This window comes from Vipera berus (genome assembly GCF_964194415.1).
Source record: "Vipera berus genome assembly, chromosome: 4".
NCBI lineage: Eukaryota > Metazoa > Chordata > Lepidosauria > Squamata > Viperidae > Vipera > Vipera berus.
The window spans coordinates 56,193,484-56,215,706 of record NC_138206.1 but is presented as its reverse complement, the minus strand read 5'-3'; the positions used below and the strand labels follow the sequence as shown (position 1 = coordinate 56,215,706).

General features: G+C 36.5%; 1 protein-coding gene across 2 annotated transcripts in view; it reads left to right on the top strand.

Annotated features, from left to right (window-relative positions):
* Positions 1-22,223, top strand: part of BRWD1 (bromodomain and WD repeat domain containing 1) — a 79,872-nt gene that overhangs the window by 24,324 nt on the left and 33,325 nt on the right. The window contains exons 14-24 of one of the 2 annotated variants that reach the window (XM_081326227.1): positions 160-310; positions 1,550-1,684; positions 4,804-4,932; positions 5,705-5,930; positions 9,539-9,724; positions 13,023-13,206; positions 13,636-13,729; positions 14,145-14,285; positions 18,033-18,118; positions 18,862-19,051; positions 21,485-21,583. In XM_081326227.1, coding sequence (XP_081182353.1) covers positions 160-310; positions 1,550-1,684; positions 4,804-4,932; positions 5,705-5,930; positions 9,539-9,724; positions 13,023-13,206; positions 13,636-13,729; positions 14,145-14,285; positions 18,033-18,118; positions 18,862-19,051; positions 21,485-21,583 — 1,621 coding nt within the window. Of the gene's footprint in view, positions 1-159; positions 311-1,549; positions 1,685-4,803; positions 4,933-5,704; positions 5,931-9,538; positions 9,725-13,022; positions 13,207-13,635; positions 13,730-14,144; positions 14,286-18,032; positions 18,119-18,861; positions 19,052-21,481; positions 21,584-22,223 lie in introns of both variants that reach the window. The other variant, XM_081326226.1, reaches the window with a different exon arrangement.

Here is a 22,223-nt window from a genome sequence, read left to right as displayed (position 1 = left end):
ATTAAGCTGCATATTTGAAATGCAGTATACTGTACTTAAATGTTTACTTGAATCAGTTTTTGTTTTCATATTGTTCTTTGCCTAACCTTTATTAGATAAGCAGATTAGTTGCTTTGTTCTGTTTCATAGTATTAAAATAAATCAATTAATTCAAATTAGTGATCTGTGTGCAGAGGAGGATAAATTTATGAAACCCAAAGTGACTATGATAGCTTGGAGTCGAAATGATAATTTAGTAGTTACTGCTGTGAACAATCATCTGCTCAAAGTATGGAATTCTTATTCTGGACAGCTTCTACATGATCTCAAGGTAAGTAAAAAAATCTGTTTTCTATAATATTTCTTCAGATTAAATATTACTAGATATATTTTCTTAAAATATATATTCATAAAACACTGAGTGTTAATGGTTTGTTAAATCAATTTTGTTTATAATAAGGGATCTATATTTTTCATCATTTTTTTTAAAGCTGAAAGAAACTTGAATGCAGTAGTGTGGGTAGTAATCAGTGAAATGAGACTAGAAATGATAGCACTAAATAGAAGTTAGATAATTTTTCTTTAAAAAAAACAGCAAAAATGAGATACGGCTCTAATAAGCAAAGTAACACAACGCTGACTTGAAGGTAGGGAAAGCCAACATTTGGACAACTTTGGAACTTTTATTTACACTATAATACGTAATAGAGCAAAATTTCAGTGATTGTTAATACCTATTCCTCAAAAAGATGGGGTTTTCAGAATCTTTTTGGATATTAAATTTGGATAAATGGATAAATAAATTGTCTGTGGAGATTCTCAGTCATCCAGGTCATGGTTGTCCCAAAAGGCAAAAGAAGAAGTCAGAACTAAAGAACCTTCTTGAATGAAAAGTGAAACGTCTTCAAGGAAAAACAAAAAAAAAGTCCAGTTGCCTTTTGAAAAAGCACCTTTCAGACAACCATGACCTTGATGACTAAAAATCTCCATATTTATTTGCAATTTAACCATTACTGTGTTTCCCTGAAAGTAAGACCTATCCCGAAAACAAGCCATAGCTTGATTTTTGGGGGTGGGACTGATATAAGCCATATCCCAAAAATAAGCCCTAGTTTTGGGGTGACGTGCATGCCTAAAATCAAGATGGGGTGTGGGGGTGTGGAGCTGATTAATGCCCACTTCTGCAGCATCCCCTGGGCTGCATTTTGTCAACAGGCCTTTCTGGAAAGCCTCTGCAGCTGAGAACCAAGTTACGGATTGAATCCATAACTTAGTTCTCAGCTGCAGAGGCCTTCCAGAAAAGCCTCTGACAGTGAAATGCAGGCCAGAGTTCCTTTCTCAGCTGCAGAGGCATTTCCTTCGGCTGCAGAAGAAATAAGCCGGCTGGGCAGGGCTGTCAGCACCGCCGCCGCAAGGTGAGTGGAAAAGACACCCCTCCCCCAATAAGTCCTGATGTCTCTTGGCAAAAAAAGAAGAAGAAGAAGAAGACCTGGTCTTATTTTTGGGGAAACACGGTAATAATGAAAATCCACTTTTCTCCATCACTAATACATTAATTTCTATTCAAAAGGGACATGCGGACGAAGTGTTCGTTTTGGAGCCTCATCCATTTGATTCCAGGATTATGTTGTCCGCAGGCCATGATGGCAATATCTTCATCTGGGATATAGAAAAAGGCATTCAAATGAAACATTATTTTAATATGGTAAATATTATTTCTAAAAGTATTGTTTTAGCAAGGCATGCATTTTTTTAATTTTTACCTTCAGTTTTATAGCCACTTAAATAGTTATTTATTAGAAACACCAGGCAGCTAATTGAATCTAGGAAGGAGGATTTTTGGAAAGTCCATAGCAGGGGTGTCAAACTCGCAATGTCACGTGAAATGTTGCGACGTATCGTGACTTTTTTTGGTATTGCCGGCAGTGGGGTGGGCGCGGTTTCGCTATGATGCATCCGTCCCACGGGCCAGCAGTTTGACACCCCTGGTCTATAAAGGCTTTTCAACCTTTTCACAGATTGTACCACTTTTAGGACATGACAATATTTGAGTACCACCAGTGCTTAGCAAGGTGTCAAAAATGACTTAAAAAGGGGTGGGTGGGTTTTATTGATTAGATTCATTTGTTGTTATAGAAATGGCTAGTTAATAATATTATGGAAAAGTAAAAAGTTGAGATTAAATGTTAATGCTTTTTTCTACTGCAACAGAAGAAGTCTGTTCTGTTTCCATTTCCCCCCCACTGCGTCCTACTATTTGCTTTTGTATTTTTGTATTTTATTCTATAATCTTAATAAAATATTGCAAACTATAGAAAAAAGGAAACAAGTACCAGTTTTAATTTCTTCAGAGGCAATCCCTTTGCTAAATCACTTTTCCTTTGCACTGACAAATGTATGATGAATTTATCTATATTTATTAATGCTGGTCAGCCCTTCTCCTCTCCCTCTCCTTTTCTTCCTGCCTTCTGAGCTTTCATTCCACAGTGTAGTAAGAATGCAACCCCCGCAATCCCTTTCCTGTACCCTTAAAGACATAGAAATCAAGTGCAAAGCAGGAAAGGCTGACAAAAGCCTTCCAGAATACAGAAACAATAAACTCTGGGTTTTGTTTTTTCTTTAAGCTGCCTCAGGTGTGTCACATCTCACAATGTTGCAATCCGAGACTGAAAGGCTCTGGCAATTGCAAAAAGCTTTAGCCTTAAATTAAGCCTGTTTACCTTCAAAGAAAACTTTCTGAAAGCCATAGACAGACTCAAGATAAGGGGGTAAAAGTAATTACATTTGTTTAAAGGGGTTAAACCAATGGAAGTCAACACTTTGGACTCATTGCTAGGCTTTGTGAAACAGTAAAATATTCCAATAACCAAAGCACACAAACGAGCTTCTGAATTACAAAGCACTGTAAAAACTGCACAAAAATCCTTATGGTAACCCAATCAAGCTGCCAGTTAAACAAACCAACCTCCTTTCTGACATGCTCGTCTCCCTGCTTTTCATTTCATCAGCGCTGATTGCATGCTTCTGGCTGGAGAAAACAAACCAGGCGACCTTTTCTTCCAGCAACAGTTGCTGCTTCTTCTTCCCTGTCCCTGTTTCCTCCCTGCCTGCTGAGCTCTCCTTCCACAGCTTCTTCTCCATCCCCTTTCCATGTCGTCTTTTTCCCCCCTTTCCTGCCCAAACCACCTCCTTTTATATCCTCGCCTCGCCTCTCCTCCCCCCTTTTTCTTCAGTTCACCTCCAGCTCTGCGCTGCTTCTGGAAGTGCCAATCAGCTGGAGCTCTGCCGGCTCCTTGGGTTCTGCCGAGCCCTGAGAGTCCTGCAGTTCCAGCTGCCTCTCCCTCAGGCTTGGGTCGCTTCGGCTCATTCTCCTTCCCCACCATACTTCTCTAGGACGGTCGTGTACCACCTGCCACCTGCCACATGGCAAAGTACCACAGGTGGTACATGTACCACTGGTTTATAGTGTTCACAATTTCAATATAAAATGTAAAATTTTCTGTTAAAAAAAGTTAAATCTTATAATTCACTTTAGTCATTCAATTTCCCAATTGTATTTCTAAGTGCATATCAAATTTAAAGTATTAATACTTTAATCAATAATAATTAAATCAATTGTATAGACTTGCAATGATTTTTTTTTAATCCCATTTATATCCCGCCCTTCTCCGAAGACTTAGGGCGGCTTACAATCTAAGCACAAATCAATGTGCTTAGCAATAGCCTTCATTCTATGTATATGCCTGCTTATTAGGGCTTTTGCCCCCCCCCCAAGCGGCATTATTACAAAGTCAGCTTATTGCCCCCAACAATCTGGGTCCTCATTTTACCTACCTCGGAAGGATGGAAGGCTGAGTCAACCTTCAGCCTGGTGTGACTTGAACCTGCTCTAATTGCAGGCAGCTGGTGTTACTTAAAGAGGCATTAGCCCACTGCTCCACCAAGGCTCTAACTTGACAAAAGTCAAGTTTTGTTATTCTATACTGTGAAGCTATTACCTAATAAAAGTTATTTTCTCTTGGAGATAATTTGTAAAGAGTATATATGCCCATATAAATTAAGATTAGAATTCACATCTCCTCTTCCTTTTCCTCTTTGTCAGAGGGTTGCTCTAAGAGAGAAAATACTGTTCTTGCTGTTGGTATGATTATATTTAAAAGGTTTTTGAAATTAGGCTGCATTGAAGGCTACAGTTACCCTAGCTCTGCTCTAATGGAACACATGTTGAAGAAGAATACTGGCTCTGTTTTGAAATTGACATGTAAAAATGGTATTTTGTTTGTTTTTTTATTTGCTCAATTTCTATGGCTGCCCATCTCAGTTAATGACTCTGGGCGGCCATAGTTCAGATGTATCTTTTTACATTAGTTATTTTTCAATTTAATCACTCAAAGTTTGAGCAGGAAGCAGGATTCTCTTTGTACAGCTTAAAATAATGATCCAGAAACATAGCTTCTCAGCGTTCATTCTTTATTCATTTTTTAAATTTATTTTTTAAATTATTTTTTAATTATTCATTCTTAGCATTCATAATTGAACCATGGATAACATGCAATTATATTGTCTGGTTATAGTGGATTGTGGCATACTTAACAACGCTGAAATGGGCTAATTAGACAATTGTAATTAACTAATATGGTATCATGTGATGTGTCATCCACTATTGTTAAGTACAGTAACTAAACTGATACCTTTTCACTAATCTTAGCTGCTTGATGCATGTTTTGTGCCAATGGGACAGAGGGCATCAGTTACAGATGGATAAGACCTCATCTGAAAAGCTATAAGCAGTTCTGGAAAGTTTTTGTTTTGATTTTTATACAGATTGAAGGTCAAGGACATGGTGCTGTGTTTGACTGCAAGTTTTCATCAGATGGCCAGCATTTTACCTGTACAGATTCTCATGGACATCTTTTGATATTTGGGTTTGGTTGTAACAAATCATATGAAAAGGTATTCTTTCAGCTTTAGTTGTTTTTAGCTGTTAAAATATATATAATATTCTAATCTCACCAATCTTGTCATATATTCCTTTATTTCATGTGCATGCAGTCAACAAAACCTTTAATTGGTAAATTGGTGAAGTTGGACCTCAGTCCGTAGAGTGATTGAGAACTGAACGTCATTTTGTCTTCCTTTTTTTAAAAAAAAATATAGGTACATCACTGCAAGTAGTTACCTTCTCTAATCTCAAAAGATGGGCTTTCTTTTTTCTAAATTATAGAAATTATTGACATTGTTACTAAACTATTAATCTTTTGTGTTAATATTTAAAATTTATGAAAAGTAACAATTTCACCAATATCCCTTTGTGTAAATCACAACAATTCAGTTATATTTTGGGTAAACACTGATTAAACATTTCTTAATCTTAGATGGCCAATCTGTTGTTTTGTAAAACAAAATATTTACCTTGAAAGTCTCAAGAGTGAAGAAAAAAATAGAATGGAATTATAGTAAAATATTGCCTTAATTTAAGACAAAATAGAGAAGCATCCTCTGCAAAAGGAATAATTAAAAAATAGTTTGAATGAGTGATTGTGCTGGATCAAAATAAGTCATATGATAACAATTTGCTTCTTAGGAAACCAGTGATTGAAATTCATTAAGTATTTCTCATAATTTATAGCTTTCCTGAAGTTTACCTTTTTTGTGATCACTGTAACATACCTAGTTTAGATATAGTTAATAAAGTTAATTATATGTAAGCTTCATTGTTTTCTAGATTCCTGATCAGATGTTCTTCCACACTGATTATCGACCATTGATTCGAGATTCTAACAATTATGTCCTAGATGAGCAGACACAGCAGGCACCCCACCTCATGCCTCCTCCGTTCTTGGTAGACGTAGATGGGAATCCCCATCCGACAAAATACCAGCGATTGGTACCAGGAAGAGAGAATTGTGCAGATGAACATTTGATTCCTCAACTGGGATATATAGCAACAAGTATGAAAGCAATATTTAAATCTATGACAAATCCCATCTTTGGGATTGGTAAAACCTGATAAAATGTTATATAAATATATTGTTTTCAAATTGTACTCCTATTACATTCACAATGTTGTTGTACTAGTATATTCAAGCTATAAAATGCTTTCATTGGATTAGAGCCAGATAACTGGATTAATCTTTACTCATGCTAGAGACCTAAAAGAAGAGACTAGTGGTGTAAGCCATGGTCTTCAAATGCACAGGGATTAAAGTGCTCACAGTTTTACACTTGTGTTTAGATAGTTCAAATAGGAAGACTTTTATAGTCTCATTTGCTTATCTAGCTTTGCAAATCTGTCTTTGTTTTCCCTATCACCCTAATAGGTTTGCTAAAGGAAAGCTACCTTTATATCCTTCATTTTTTTTTACAAGCTGGAATCTTTGCTTAATTTCTAAAACGTTTACAAAAGTTATCTTCAAACCTCTGTGGAACAACATCATTCCATTTACTTAGGAAATTGTTTTTCCTGTGATGCTTATTTCAGCATGAAAGATACCAACATTCCTTTACTGAGACAGTCTTGGAATTTTCAATAAAGATGCTATTGATTATACTTTATGATATATATTTTATATTCTCAAAATGAACATAGATTTCCCCAGAATTCAGAGCTCCTTTGTACAATAAGCAGTATGAAAAATCTTTTTAAGTTTCAGTTGTGAAACTGAAATGTGAAATGTTACATTTTAAATTGCCAGACTACTTTTTGAAGATTCCAGTGGTGCTCCAACCTTGAAACTGAATATGTAAAACAGCCAATAAAATTATGAGATGGAAATTCCACAAAATTTTAACTTGAAACATTTTGCACACTCTATATCCATCATTTTGTCTCCTTTGCAGGAATTATAGTTGAGGCTTTAAAAAAATTACATGAGAAAGTACATCTCAAAAGAACGTTCAGTTCTCACTTTCTGTGTTCCATTAAATTTCATTTAATTTTGCTTTCACATTAAAAACCATTTCTCATAGGTGTGTCTTTGGAAGAAGGGTCTTTTAACAATGTTTTTTTAACTACTTGGGTGTTTTTGTAGCAAGATTTGCCTGGTTACATCTTGACAAAAATGATGTTAATCTTAAAAGATATTCATTTAGACAAGTGGGCAACTTAAATCATTTTTCATTTTAGCAAAATGGCTGTGTTTATGTCTTGCCATATTCCCCATAGTAGCCACTTTGTGATAACATTAATTGCAAAAGAATGAAGATTCTAGATATATCCATAGGCAACAAAAAGGTTTGATTCCTGGCCTGCCTTCCTATGCACTTTCTCAGTGGTTACTTTTTGCCCATTCTTGAAAAGGTTATTTTTCTAAGTTTGCCCAGTATATATATTTTTTATGGAAAGAAAAATTGAGAAGCCTTTATACAATTTTCTTAGGGGTAGAGGAAAGTAACATTGAATGATTATCTCCTAACAGTAGGCAAGAATAACTTTCAGAATAAATATTTATGTGAAGGGATAGGAGAGTTCTGGATACTTCTAAAGCAGGGGTCCCTGATCCATGGACTAGTACCTCACCGCAGCATGCTAGCAACCAGTCCACACAAACAAAGCCCCATCTGCGGGATGCAGGCAGCAAACAAAACCATGGCCCCCTCCGGTCTGTGGAAAAACCTCTCTCCATGGAACCGGTCCCTGGTGCCCAAAAGATTGGGGACCTCTGTTCTAAAGTACAAGCTCCATTATAATTAGCTGTACATGTTGACACTATGGAGAATTGTATACCTCCAGATATTATATATCTGATACTTGCCATCAGATATATTACCATCCAAATGTAATAATTTGTTCAGGATGTTTTAATTTGAAATTTCGTATTGAGAAGAAGTGCCAAAGAATGTTCAAACTATTACACCATTGCACTCATTTCACATGCTAGTAAAGTTATGCTTAAAATCCTGCAAGCTAGACTCCAGCAGTATGTGGATTGAGAACTACCAAAAGTACAGGCAAGATTTCAAAGAGGCAGAGGAACTAGAGATCAAATTGCCAACATATACTGGATCATGGAGAAAGCTAGGGAGTTCCAGAAAAACATCTACTTCTGCTTCATTGACTATGCTAAAGCCTTTGATTGTGTGGATCACAACAAACTGGCAATTTCTTAAAGAGATGGGAGTACCAGACCATTTTATTTGTCTCTTGAGAAACCTATATTCAGGTCTAGAAGCAACAGTGAGAACTGGACATGGAACCACTGATTGGTTCAAAATTGGGAAAGGAGTCTGGCAAGGCTGTATACTGTCGCCCTTCCTATTTAAGTTATATGCAGAGCACATCATGAGAAAGGCAGGGCTAGATGAATCAAAAGTTGGAATTAAGATTGCCGGGAGAAATATTAACAACCTAAGATATGCAGATGATACCACTCTAATGGCAGAAAGTGAAGAAGAATTAAAGAGCCTCTTGTTGCAGGTGAAGAAGGAGAGTGCAAAAGTTGGGTTGAAACTGAACATTAAGAAAACCAAGATCATGGCATCCGGTCCTCTCAATTCCTGGCACATAGATGGGGAAGAAATGGAGGTAGTGACAGATTTTATTTTCCTGGGCTCCAAGATCACTGCAGCCAAGAAATTAAAAGACGCTTGCTCCTGGGGAGGAAAGCCATGGCAAACCTAGACAGCACACTAAAAAGCAGAGACATCACCCTGTCAACAAAAGTGCGTATAGTCAAGGCTATGGTCTTCCCAGTTGCAATGTATGGCTCTGAAAGTTGGACCATAAGAAAGGCTGAGCGCCAAAGAATTGAGGCCTTTGAATTATGGTCCTGGAGAAGACTCCTGCGAGTCCCTTGGACTGCAAGGCGATCAAACCGGTCAGTCTTAGAGGAGATCAACCCCGACTGCTCTTTAGAAGGCCAGATCCTGAAGTTGAAACTCAAATACTTTGGCCACCTTATGAGAAGGAAGGATTCACTGGAGAAGAGCCTAATGCTGGGAAAGGTTGAGGGCAATAGAAGAAGGGGACGACAGAGAATGAGGTGGCTGTATGGAGTCACTGAAGCAGTAGGGGTGAGCTTAAATGGACTCCAGAAGATGGTAGGCCTGGAGGAACGTCCATGGGGTTGCGATGGGTCGGACATGATTTCGCAACTAACAAAATTAAGTAGGAGATTGAGCTTCTTTGTTCTTTGAAGAAGAATGCATCATCTTTCTGATTTTTTTATTTTATTTTGGCATATCATTTCAATGCCCCAGTTATGAAGAAAGTTCTTGGATAAGAAGCGAAATGTTTTCAAAGAAAAAACCCAGAAAGTCCAGTTGCCTTTTGAAAAAGTACCTTTGGGAGAATCATGACCAGGATGATTGAAAATTCATTTGAATATTATAATTTTGTGTACTTCTAATATATAAAGGAAGTGGGGTCTAAGTGAACAAATAGTATCAACATTTGATGCTTGCTCAGAAAATCCAAAAGGGATGAATTCTTTTCCCAAGAGTATAAATGAGCCCTTTTAATTGCATGGGTCTGTAATACTATTGGCAGGTTTTACTGAGAATGGGACCAACATTTAAATCTTTCATGCTGAAATAAATATTTCTTTTTAACTTTTGCAAGGTGATGGAGAGGTTATAGAACAAGTAATAGGACAACAGACTGCTGAGCAGGATGAACAGAGTTTGGAGCCCAGCATACTTGACGGAATGATTAGACAGCTGCAACAAATGCAGGATCAAAGAATTGGCATAGACCAGGATATTGTTCCAGCTAATCCACACTATGGACTAGAAACACCTAGAAGAGGTTGGTACTTTGTTGAAGTTTAGAATAAAGTATTAATTTTTGCTGTTTCCTAGGTTCTTGAATATTTGCTAGTATTTTGAATATTTCTATTGTTAACCGCCAGTGTTTTGTATGTTGTGGTGGTGCAATGGTTAGAATGCAGTATTGCACGCTAACTGCCCACAGCCAGGAGTTCAATCCTGACTGGCTGAAAGTTGACTCAATCTTTTGAGGACAGATTGTTAGGGGCAATATGCTGACATTTGTAAACTACTCAGTGCTGTAAAGTAGTATGGAGTAGTATATGAATCTAAGTGCTATAATGCTAATGCAAGGCTTCAGTAATCTTGAGAGATTCATGGTGGTTAACAACAGAAGTAGGGGCACAGTTTGCATTTTGATGAATCTAAGACTTTTAGAATGTTGTAGATTCTTAAAAGTACATAATTTACATACTGTGCTAAAGAATTTTTTTATATTTATGAGGGAAAACTGTTCCAGTCTTCAAGCATAGCTCAGATTTAGGGAGAAATATTAATGCTGATATATTTAGAGGAAGTATATTATATTTGAGTGGGGACATTTCACACCTATCTTAAACACTTTGTTTCTTGGGGAACAGATTTGTTGGATTCACTATATACAACGTATTTCTCTTTGCCTTCTGGTCTTTGGGTTTATTTTTTATTTGAAACACTTCATAATAAATTTTATCCTAAAATGTTAAAATTCATTTTCTTTTAAATTTTCTTTATAGACTATTATCTTAAGACTTTATTATTTCCTAATCCAAATAATTGGACTACATACTAATTCATGCAATATATTGTTATATAATTTTAACATTTGTGTTGTAACTATTATAGCAGTTAATCATCTTTTATATGGTATTCTGTGGTTTGCTTTTTACTCCCTGTACTTCGTATTTTTTCAGTGGTTCTCTAGATGTTCTATGTGCATGAAATATTTGATGTATTTGTTATTTTCATCTTAATTCATTATTTAAATGTATTTTATCATCCGACTGTGTTCTTGTTATATCCAAACTCTCTGCAACTAAAATTTATGTATTTCAAACATTGCTTTACACTTCTTGGAAATTTTCTTTTTTTCTTAAATTTTTAGTCTGGAATTGTTTAAGCTCTGGTTATATTCCAAAAACCCAGCTCAATACTAAAGTAATAATATGGGGAAAATTCATAGTGCAAGTTAAAAAAAAATCATCCATATGAAAAAAGTGCCTTTTGGACTTGAGTACACAGTACTTAATTATCTCCAAATGTTCAGATGCTGTTCAGATGGCTGTCTGTCAATCCTAACTAATACCACATAAAATGTAATCCATTTTACCTTGTTTAGATGAGGCAATGCAAAGTCTGGAGGGTTATGTTAGGTTATCCAGAACAATTACTATGAATTCTGAATTGATCAGCTCCCCATAATTATTCTCTAGAGCAGGGCTTTTCAACCAGTGGTACGGGTACCACCTGTGGTACATTGGCACCTGGCAGGTAGTACGCGATCATCCTAGAAAAGTAGTGGGGGAGGGGAATGAGCTGAACCTGTGGCAGTACCACACAAGCCTGAGCGAGAGATGGCTGGAGCTGCAGGGCTGTCAGGGCTCAGCAGAAGCGCCAGCTGGAGCTCGGTGCTGATCCCGGTGCTTCTGCTGAGCCCAAAAGAAGCGTCGATCAGCTGGAATGTTGCAGCATCTCCAGGGGCTTGTGATTTACATTCAGATGCTTGGCAACTGATTCATATTTATGACAGAGTGTCCCAGGGTCATGTGAAGTGCTCAAAACCTGCTGCAATCACCCAGCAGAGGAGGGGGAAATAAAAACCAAACACCCCCCCACCCCCCACCCCCCCGCTGCCAATCCTCAACAGAAATGGTCACAACAATGAAAACCTCTGACAGGAGGAAGAGCGCCACCAGGCGGGCAGGCAGGTGTCTTGCTCGGCTGTGGCTTGGGGGGCACTTTTTTCAGTGTCATTGTAACTTCGAACAGTCACTAAGCGAACTGTTGTAAGTCGAGGACTACCAGTACTTCATCACTTTTTTCCTCTTTTTCTTTTTCTTTTGGTCATCAAGTTTTTGACACCTTGCTAGGCGACTGGTGGTACTCAGATGTTGCCATATCCTAAAAGTGGTACAATGGGTGCAAAGGTTGAAAAGCCCTGCTCTAGAGCAAGAAAGAGCCAGTATTGTCAGTGCTCCATACAATGACTTCCCATAAGGAGACCATAAGATAATGGTCTCTGGTGGGTTTTAGAGCTCTGGAAGCTGAGAGAAAGCATATCTGTCCAAATTGAGGTTCAAAACCTTCAAAAGGATACTGTTTTTGCATATTTCCTTAATCGCTTTTGGCAATTGCTTGTTAATAGCTTTTTGGATATGAAGAACCTTTAGAAAGGCAAGTTTCATTATACTAGATGAATTTGCACTGATTCTATCCTTGACAAAAGTTTTATGCAAGTTTAAGGACTTAAAAAAATCTTATTTTTCAATAAAAGCAAAAAAAAAGTAATTATAGAATTGATTTTGGAAAGCTATAAATGGATTAAAGGGCCAGAGAGACTTGAAATAACGGAATCATAAGGCTGGAAAGGACCTCAGTGGTTTTCTAGTCCAGCCCCTTGCCCAATATATGAGTTTGAAACTAACTTTATGAAACCTTCCTGTGTGAAAATATTGATAATTTGGGGGGGGAAACATGACAAGATTTTGAAGGTTGATACTGAAAGACACTGGAAAGAACTAAGATTGCAATTAAAGGAAAAGATATGCATTAACATTGAATGAAGCAAAAATACCTGGAAGAATTCAAGATTATTTAGGAGCAATATTCTCAAAAATTACTTTTAAAATTACCTTCCATTATAAAAAGTAAAAAAGAAAAAGGGTTATTGAAGAGGAAGAATTTTTTTGGGATAAGATAGAAACTGAGGCTGATTCGAACGTGGATCTTGACTACGACTGAATAATGAGGCTCTCAATAGATAAGATCTCTTCTTTCCATATCTTATTTTTCTTGAAATATTAGAGAAAGAGATAAGTTACTGAAATTGTTTGTATTTGTCAATGAAAAATGTAGAAGTTTATTCTTTGTATGTCTTTGTTATTATTTCTTCTTTTTCTCTGTATTTTTGGAATATTTGTATTAGTTTTTATTAGTTTTTTTAATCTTTGTATTTATAAACCTCAAAAAAAATTAAATAAATGCTGGAGTGTGGTAATAGGTATATCATCCATCAGAAGATACTAAAGTTTTTGTTCCAAGAATATAAGTTCACTTATTTTTCATGCATCTTTTTGAAGATTTCCGCAGGTTAAGCTCAGATATCCAGTCACCTCCTAATATTGGTCTGAGACGTAGTGGTCAAGTTGAGGGTGTACGTCAGATGCACCAAAATGCTCCAAGAAGTCAAATTGCTACAGAAAGAGATCTTCAGGCTTGGAGACGAAGAGTAGTTGTTCCAGAAATAACATCCAGTGTATTTAGGTGAGCAGACTCATTAAGCTAAAAACCTGTTGAAATTAACTACAAGCACTTTTGCTCCTTTATTTTAGTTTGTACCACAGACACAACAATATTGTTGTTCTTAGGCGTTATTTATCTCTTGGACTGATATAGATATCATTTTATAATAACACTTGTATTACTATAGATACACTTTCTAGTCTTTTTCAGTAAAAGGAAAAACAGAGCTTTTATGATCTAAATTAAAAAGTTCTGGAGCTGGATTTTCTTTCATCTTTTTTTAGTCAAATAAACTATGACTCTAAAATAAGCATTAACTGAAGAACCATTTTTGTATAAGGGAAACTAATTTGTAGTTGTTAGTTGTCTTAGAAATACATGTTAGCAATAAAGTAGTAACCTTTCATATTTGAGGGTTTTTTCTGACAAGTTTTCAAAATAATTTGTTAGAAATCAGGAAGAATATAGGATTGCAAAAGGAGAAGAAGAAAAACGGCTGTATACAATTGAGCAGAAAAGGAAGCTGTTTCAGTCCTCAGAAAAGGTAAGAAATCCCTGACTTTTGAGATGCATAATTAACACATGTAATTTAAGAAGCCTAGCTTGTTAAATGTGGAAAAATATGGCAGTTAAAAATCCAGACAAATCTATCTCTTGCTTGGCTGCTTGAAGTAATGTTAAATTATGTATCATTGCAGCTAAGAATAAATAGATTTAAATAAAATGTTATGAAAGCAAGAGTACATGCCGTGGGCTGTACTTTAGTGAACCAGCATAAACCATGAAGATGGCAAATAATGTGGATAAATTGGCTTTTCCTGTAGTTAAGTCTATTATACTATTTTTGAAGCAAATGTCCAAAGGATGTCTCCTTTCTGATTGAACTGAATCCATTATTTCAGTGACGGTTATTTCAACTCCTGAGGTTTTTTTTTCTTCTCAAAATGTCATTAATTCAGAGTGACTCTGAAGATTCATTGATGCAATCTAAGAGAAGACTTTTCAGACGTAAATTTGCATCATATCAATCGCGGAACAACATTGAACAATCTGATTCTTCCAGTGAAGATGTGGGTGATGGTTTTGGATTCATCGAACAGGTAAGCAGTTTTGGTTTACCTTAATGACTCATACAACCAAAAATTTTGACTTTGATTTCTAGAAGTTCAGACTATTACCTTTAAAGATAGGATAGATTGTTTAACTAGGCATTTTGCTGTGTTGAACTATGTAATCACTTTATGATAATACATCATAGTTATTACATAGCCATTTAAATGAACTGATAAATTTGTTGTAGAGGTAATCCAATTGATAACTAATTTAGATGTACTAAATTCATATAGGCTGAAACTTGTAGACTAGTAGAGACAAACCTGAATGTGATATTTTATAATACTACCACTTTTATACATGGTGTATCTCAGCAGCAATTGGACTTAACATAAACTGCCATTCTGGTCACCAGGCAGTGGACCCATCAGGAAAGGGTTAAATCAGTCAGAAGGCAGAGTTAAGATTTCTGCATCCTGTACAAGTAACCACTCCCTACTTTAGAAATTCCCTAGATGGGACCTATCAGGTCTACCTTCTGGTGTTGGAAAAGGCAAGATACAATAAGTGCAACTGTTTTTCTTTTACACCGGAAAATCTGGTTTGAATGCAGGATTGGTCCTGGTTCAAGATTTGGACATACTGGAAGGTACTATGGTTCTTGTTAGCCTCACTAGGTACACCAGACTAAGAAATCATCTCCATAGGATGGCCAAAATTCTTCATATTAAGGCTGGCTATAATAACAGAATCTTGCAAATCTGATTGTGCTTTACTACCTTTTCTTTATGTTTTAAAGAGTTAAGGAGGTATTAGAGCTGTTTCTGAATGTCATCTGGATGTTCTGGACATTAAAAATGCTTTAGCCTCTTTAGCCTAGATAATAGAGCCTGTATATCTCTGGCAAGGTCATCTTCCTTACTCGCTTCACCTATACTAATGTTAATTATAGAGTTTTCTGGGCTAAAACTGAGGAATGATCAACATCGTTTGTGGCTAGTATTCTCTCTTGTACATCATTCTTGCTAAAATTGAAACAAATGGCAGTTCATGCAGCAGACTCTGGTCAAGGGGTCATCAGAACATTGGGGAAACTAAGAGAAGAACTTAGTCACTTTCCTGTTCTCCCTCCATGTAAAACGTGAACCTTCCCATCTATCCATAATTTTCTGAAACATCCCTAGATTCAGTATTCATTCTGCTTGAGAAATTATATACTGAGCCAATCTGCAGATATAATTTGTGTCCACCTATAAGGCGACAAGGTACCTCTAATTGGAGCGTCTTTGACTCTCTTTTCCCTCTCTCCCTTCCTTTGTCTGTTTAGGTACATTTTTGTGGAAACATTGTATGCACCAAATGTGGTGTTATAGTAAGGACACAAACACTTCAAATGACAGTCATACTTCCCTCATCTCCAGCTGAATGAAGGGAAGCCATGATTCTTTTCTGGTCCATGTTCCCTAACCCAAGATGATTTTCTAAGGAACTGAGTTTCCTATTCCATAAGGTTGATATCTGTGTTGATTTGGTCCTTGCAGACTTTTATTAAGAGCATTTTCTTGAAACAGATTAGTTGACACCAGTCGCCATCATAGACAGCTGATCATCAGGCTCAAGTGAGTTACTACTAAACTGCCTCTGTAAATACAGCAGAAATCTTGAGCTGCAATTATCATGCCTTGTAATTTTGCCAAGATTATGACAAACCATTTCCTTGATGCCAGGATTTTTGTGAATTGTAATCTCTTAAGTAAACCTGAGAAATTTGGAGTGCAATGATCTGATGGGAATGTGAAGACTTGTGCCATCAGACAGGCGTATTAATGTCAGGAAATTGTTGGAAAGAACAGTCTCTGCTCTAAATGCCAGTATCTTAATTTTTAACATTGAAACTCTGATAAATTAGTTCAGTGCTTTGAAGTTCATAACAGCTCTCCACATCCTGTCTTTCTTTGGGACTATGAATAAGACAGCAGTAAATAGGTAACTTGTTAAATTTGCTCAAATGTTGAGTAAATGACAGATTTGATTAAATTGAACGGGGAGCAAAAGGTTTTCTCAACTCTAATCATCTTGATTACCATCAAACCCATTTGTTTATTATTTCAGTTTCTTGGACTACACATTCATGAATAACCTTCAATACTTTGAGGAACTGCAGTCAAATATCATGGCACATTTACTCTTACTTTTCCTTCCTTAAGAATCAAATCTCCAATAATCCAAAGAAGTAGAATTAGGAGAAAGTAAAAGCTGTTTGTAGTTTGAATACAGCAGCAAAAAGTCTCCTCTAAATATAGCTCCCTATTCATTAATACCAAGCTTTGTGTTTCCCAAAGAGACCAGTCCCTGATGTCCATAATCTTGGTCTCTTTAGTCTTGTATCTGTCTAATGCATGAGTGATATCAATATCATCTTTAAGGGATCCTGCTGGTGTACCTAGGCCTACAATGGTGAGTGTAGAATGATTCTTGCAATCTTTTTTAATAAGAGAAAAGGAACATATTCAAATAAATGCCATGTATTGTCCATTATAGGGCACTAGGGAAATAGGGTGCAACAGTCATAAGTGTGAAATAGTCACTTTTTTCAGTGCCATTGTAACTCCAAACAGCCGTTAAAGGAATGTTTGTAAGTCAAGGACTATGTGTATCGCTTCTCAGTTCAGTGCAGTTGAAAGGATAGAAAAGCTCTTCCTCAGCAGAAGGCAGAGCTAAGGTTTCCTTGGATGGAAATGCCTCCATGGGATAAGAAGTCTTTATCCTGTCTTCTGATTTGTAAAGTAGAGTTAACCCTTTGGGTCATCCTCAATGACCAGAAATAGAGTTTATGTTGTCTATACTTTTACTTCCAATCTTAAGAAAATTCTATTTAATTAGGAAACAATTCCTAACTCTAAGAACAGTTTGACTCTGAAATCAGTTATTTAAGGAGGAGGTTTGTTAGGTATATTCAGTGGAAGTTAATCCGAATACCTGTGTCAGAATCCATTTATATCATATTCATAAATGTATGTTTAAAAACGTTGTTCCTGGATTCTGCCATCTCCTGAGGAGGAGGAGGAGGGAACGGATGTGTATTGAGCCGGTATTAGGCATTTCAAAGGAAAAGAGAAGCCTTTTGAACTGGGGAAACAAAAGGGGGGGGGTTAGGGTAGGAGCATCAGTCTTGTGTCACAGAAGAGAGCAATAAACATAAAAGGTCCTAAGTTCCTTTTTCCCACGAGAGGGATGATACGAGGTAAATGATGGGGGTCTGACCAAATGGGGTTAAGGGGGGGTTGAACCGGGAACTCTTTATAAGGGTTTAGTTTGTAGTACAATATTAAGTCCTGTCTTGTATTCCTACAACCAAGCATGTCATAGTAAAGATTCTTTTTGGACTAGATTTGGCTCCAAGAGTTTTGTCTTCCTAAGACGTGGTTTGGGGTGGGTCCTGACAACCTGCCTTTGAAGGCCTAAAAGGTCACTTCAAATTTTTTCAGTGATTCTAACTTGGCCTAAGAATTATTTAAAAATGAATACTCTGTACATATACTCTTCAAAATATATATAGAATAGAATATAGAAGATTTTTGTGTTGTGATGTTTTTAAAAGATTTCATGATATATGATTTTATGATACGATTGTACGTTTTTCAATTACATGAGGTGTTCAGCATGGCAAGAGATGCTAGCAACATGATAAACCGTTCTATTTCATTAGTGAATGATAAATAGTGTGATAAATTAGCAGCGTAATAAGGAATCTTTAAATTAGGATATAGTACTCAAACTATTTGTTAATCTAGGAACCAGAAGAAAGTGATGGATTGAGTTTGTCTTCCCACGAGGAAGAATGGAAGAGTGACAAAAAATCCAACAGTAATAGTTCCAGGTAAAATCACTGTCAGGTATAGATATGTCATATGCTTGAAACCTGGGAGTATTGCATTTTAATTTCTGTGGTGACCTTTTAAAATAGAATAATTGTGAATTTAGATACATGACATTTGTATCATCTTTATCACTACAAAAGATGCTGTAGTGTTGTTTGCATGACTTGCTACTGACGGCTGCTGTTGACGCAGACTTGCGTCTACTGAATGCTTTGCCTACAGCTCAGTAATCCTGTCCAGCTCTTTGGAATAATAGTCTGAAATAGTTGAAAGGTAGTAGTTCACTTGAGTGTGTGAGTATATGTGTGTGTGTGTGTGTGTGTGTATTTATTAACTTGCAACAACATTAATGAAATGTCTTATATAGCTCCAAATTTATTTGTTTCTATAGTGCAATAATAGAAAATGCAAGGTGCAAGTTTTCAGTATGCTAAGTATGCCTAAAATCAACTGTGGAATTTAGAAAGTTTACTTGTAGAACTTTTTAACCTGTAGAAAGTTCAGTATTGTGACTTGCTCACTTCTAATTCCATATATGTAACAATACAGTTTACCGGTAGGACAATAGATTTTGTAACATCTTTTTGTTTAAAATTTCCCAGAATTTAGGCTTAGCCTCAAACAATTTATCTTTGAATGGCAAACCAGAATTTAAATTATTAGTCTAAATATAGAACATTTTAAAATACAATATAAATATTTTGCTATTTAACTTGTACTATATTATGTTGTTACCTCATAGTGATTCCTCAAGTCAGTATTCTGATTGGATTGCTGATGCAGGAATTAACCTACATCCTCCTGTGAGAAAGTCTCAACGTAAAATCATTAGATATTGTAGTTCTTCTGAAGATGAAGCATCAATAGAAAAAATTTCTCCACCCAAAAGAAGGAGAAAAAGACGGAAAAAATATAAACCGAAAAAACATGAGGTATTGAATTTTATCTATTTTTGTCTACTTTTAGGAATACCAGGTAGTTCTCGATTTATGGCCATTCATTTAATTACAGTTCAAATAATAATATAATAATAATAATAAAGTTGGAAGGGACCTTGAAGGTCATTTAGCCCAACCCCCTGCTCAGGCAGGAAACCCTATACCATTTTGGACAAATGGCTGTCCAGTCTTTTCTTAAAAACTTCAAAGTTACAACAGCCTCGGAAAAAGTGATTTATGACCTACCTTGCAGTCACATGATCTCAATTCATACTCTTGGCAGCCTGCTCAGATTTTCAACCAATTGAGCAATCAGAGTTTGCAACCTTCTCAACCAGTTTCTGACAAAAAAGTCAATAGGGAACTATGTGATTCATTTAATAATCATGTTGGTTTGTTTAACAACCATGGAAAAATGGTAATAAAATCCAGTCCAGTCATGTGATGACTTGCTTTACAACTGCAGTGACTTATAAAGGAAATTTTGGTCCCAACTGTGGTTGTAAGTCAAGGACTACCTGCACAGATTTTGGGGATTTGACTTTTTTCAATATTTAGTCAACACTTAATTGTTCTTAGTTCAACTATTGAATAATTAAAAATATGCAGAAATAGTTTTTATTGTAACTAATCTATAGGTATTAATACAAGCAGTATACACCTGCAAATGAAATGTCTTAAAACTTAACTCAGGAAATTTAAATAACTGATAATTCTATAACATCTTCGTGTGTTCAAAATATTTCAGGTATATTATCTAATTTTTATAGCAACTACAAGTAGTCCTCATTACTGACTGCAGGCCTACCGTGTTTCCCTGAAAATTAAGCCCCAGTTTTATATATTTTTTTCCTCCAAAAGAGGCACCAGGTCTTATTTTGGGGGGATTTCTTATCCACTTAACTTAGGACCACCGTAGCCAGGTCTCCCGGACCCCAACACCTGTTGTGCCACTGAGTTCTTCTGCGGCCGCATGCCACGTGGCACATCTCGCAGGTTTCACCGCTCATGGCAGGGGGTCACGTGGCTCATTGCACCAGTGCCGTTGCTCGCAGCAGGAGGCCACGTGGCTTGTCACATCAATTGCGCCAGTGCTGCCACTCACAGAAGGAGGCCACATGGTGTGTTGTGCCATGCTGCATGCGAGCAGCGGCACCAATGGCACCTGAGCCGCGAGTGGCAGTACCAGCGCAATGTATCACATGACATTTGGCCGCAAGCGGCCACAGAAAAACGTGGGCAGCAGCGCAACAGGTGTCGGGGTGTAGGAGGCCTGACTGCAGCAGTCCTAAGGTAAACAGGTGGGGGCGTGTAGGGCAGCTCCATCCCTCCCCCACCTCTGCCCTAGCTTGATTTTTATATGTACGCCTTGCCCCCAAACTAGGACTTATTTTGGGGGCAAGGCTTATATTAGGCGCAAACGTAAAAATCAAGCTAGTACTTATTTTTGGGAAGCACGGTAGCAATCCCGTTGCTAAGCATTCTGTTCATAAAGTAAACTGTCACATGACTAACCGACCTATGATATCAATTTTGGCTGTGTTCGTTAAGTGAATCACTCCTGGTTAAGCATGGCATCATGGGGCAATGATGTGCAACTTCCTGCCAGCTTCTCAAGTGATTTTGCAGTTGGCTGTGAAGTTTGCAAATGGTGATTCCTTGACTATGGAACACAACACCTATTGAAAATGAGTGCTAGTTGCCAAGCGCCCAAATCATGTGATGGCTGAAATTTCAAGAACTAGTTGTAAGTCTCCGTGTTAAGCATCATTGTGCCTTTGAATGATTGTTGAAAGGTCAGTGAGTGAGGATACTGAACATAAGATAAATAATTATTAGTTTCAATATTACACATGGGGAGGCTATAGCTAAGAACCAGGTTCCCTAAAAATATGTAGGCGTCATAATAGTTAATGCAGAAGTGGCATTTCACCTATTCTGTTACACCAGTGTTCTAAATTTTGTACATGCATAGCACACACGGGTATTGCTATATTTACCCTAGTGATGACCTTTGGCAGTTAAAGTTTCAACTTGAATTCCTTTATATTTCTTTATATTAACTAACACGTTCTTATTAAAGGCTAGTATGTGCAAAAGACAAATTTTGCATAAATTATATATTAAGTTAAATTTTAAGGAAGGATACAATGTGTAAAAATGTATCGTGTTATACATATTGTTAACTAAATTTGCACATATTCTTAAAATTTGTAGGTGCAATTAATACTATTGTGTTATCTTTTGTGTAGTAGAACATAATTTTCTTCAGATAGTCTAGATTAGACATAATTTTATTGAATTGATTATTGTAACCCTGGGAAAATAAACTTTTTTTGCTATAAATCTTTAAATCAATGGCTTGCATGCAATCATGATGTTATTTTGAGTAATTTTTTATAACAACAAATAAATGCTTCTCAGCAGTCAGCAGACCAAACATTGTCATCTGACTTTCAACCTCCTGACTGGATAACAAACATCAGACTCCGAAGATCTCCTTTTGTCCCACAAATGGGTGATGAGGTGAGAAAATTGTACTGTATATTTCTTTTAAAGTAGAATATTTAAACTTGGCTTTGTAATTTTAGTTTGTGCATAGGTGGCAAACTATACCATCTTAGTGTACTCTCATTACCTTATAGAATTTATGATGCTTTTAAAGCCACAAAATTTACAATCAAATTTAAAAATACAAAGCTGGGATTGGCTAATTTATAATGCAATCCTTTTAAAAATGTTATAATGAGCTGTTGGAATTAAAAATTAATGCTCAAATTGGAACATAAATGTCAAATGGATCAATTCTAAATAACACATGAAAAGTTTTATATTTTGATCAAATCGGGCATTTCATTTATGAACTAAAACAGTGGCAAAATACTAATATATACTACAGATAGTGAATGTATTTTAACTATCAATTCAGTAGCATAACAACCAATTTTATGTATACATGTTGGGGAAGAAGCCATAAAACAAAAGAAAATTCAACAGTGGCATCACCCAAAAATTAAATAAAAATGAATGATGGAAATAAACATTAAAGTACTTTAAGTTTAGGGACGCGGTGGCTCAGTGGGTTAGGACGCTGAGCTTGTCGATCAGAAGGTCGGCAGTTTGGCGGGTCGAATCCCGAGTGCCGCGTAACAGAGTGAGCGCCTGT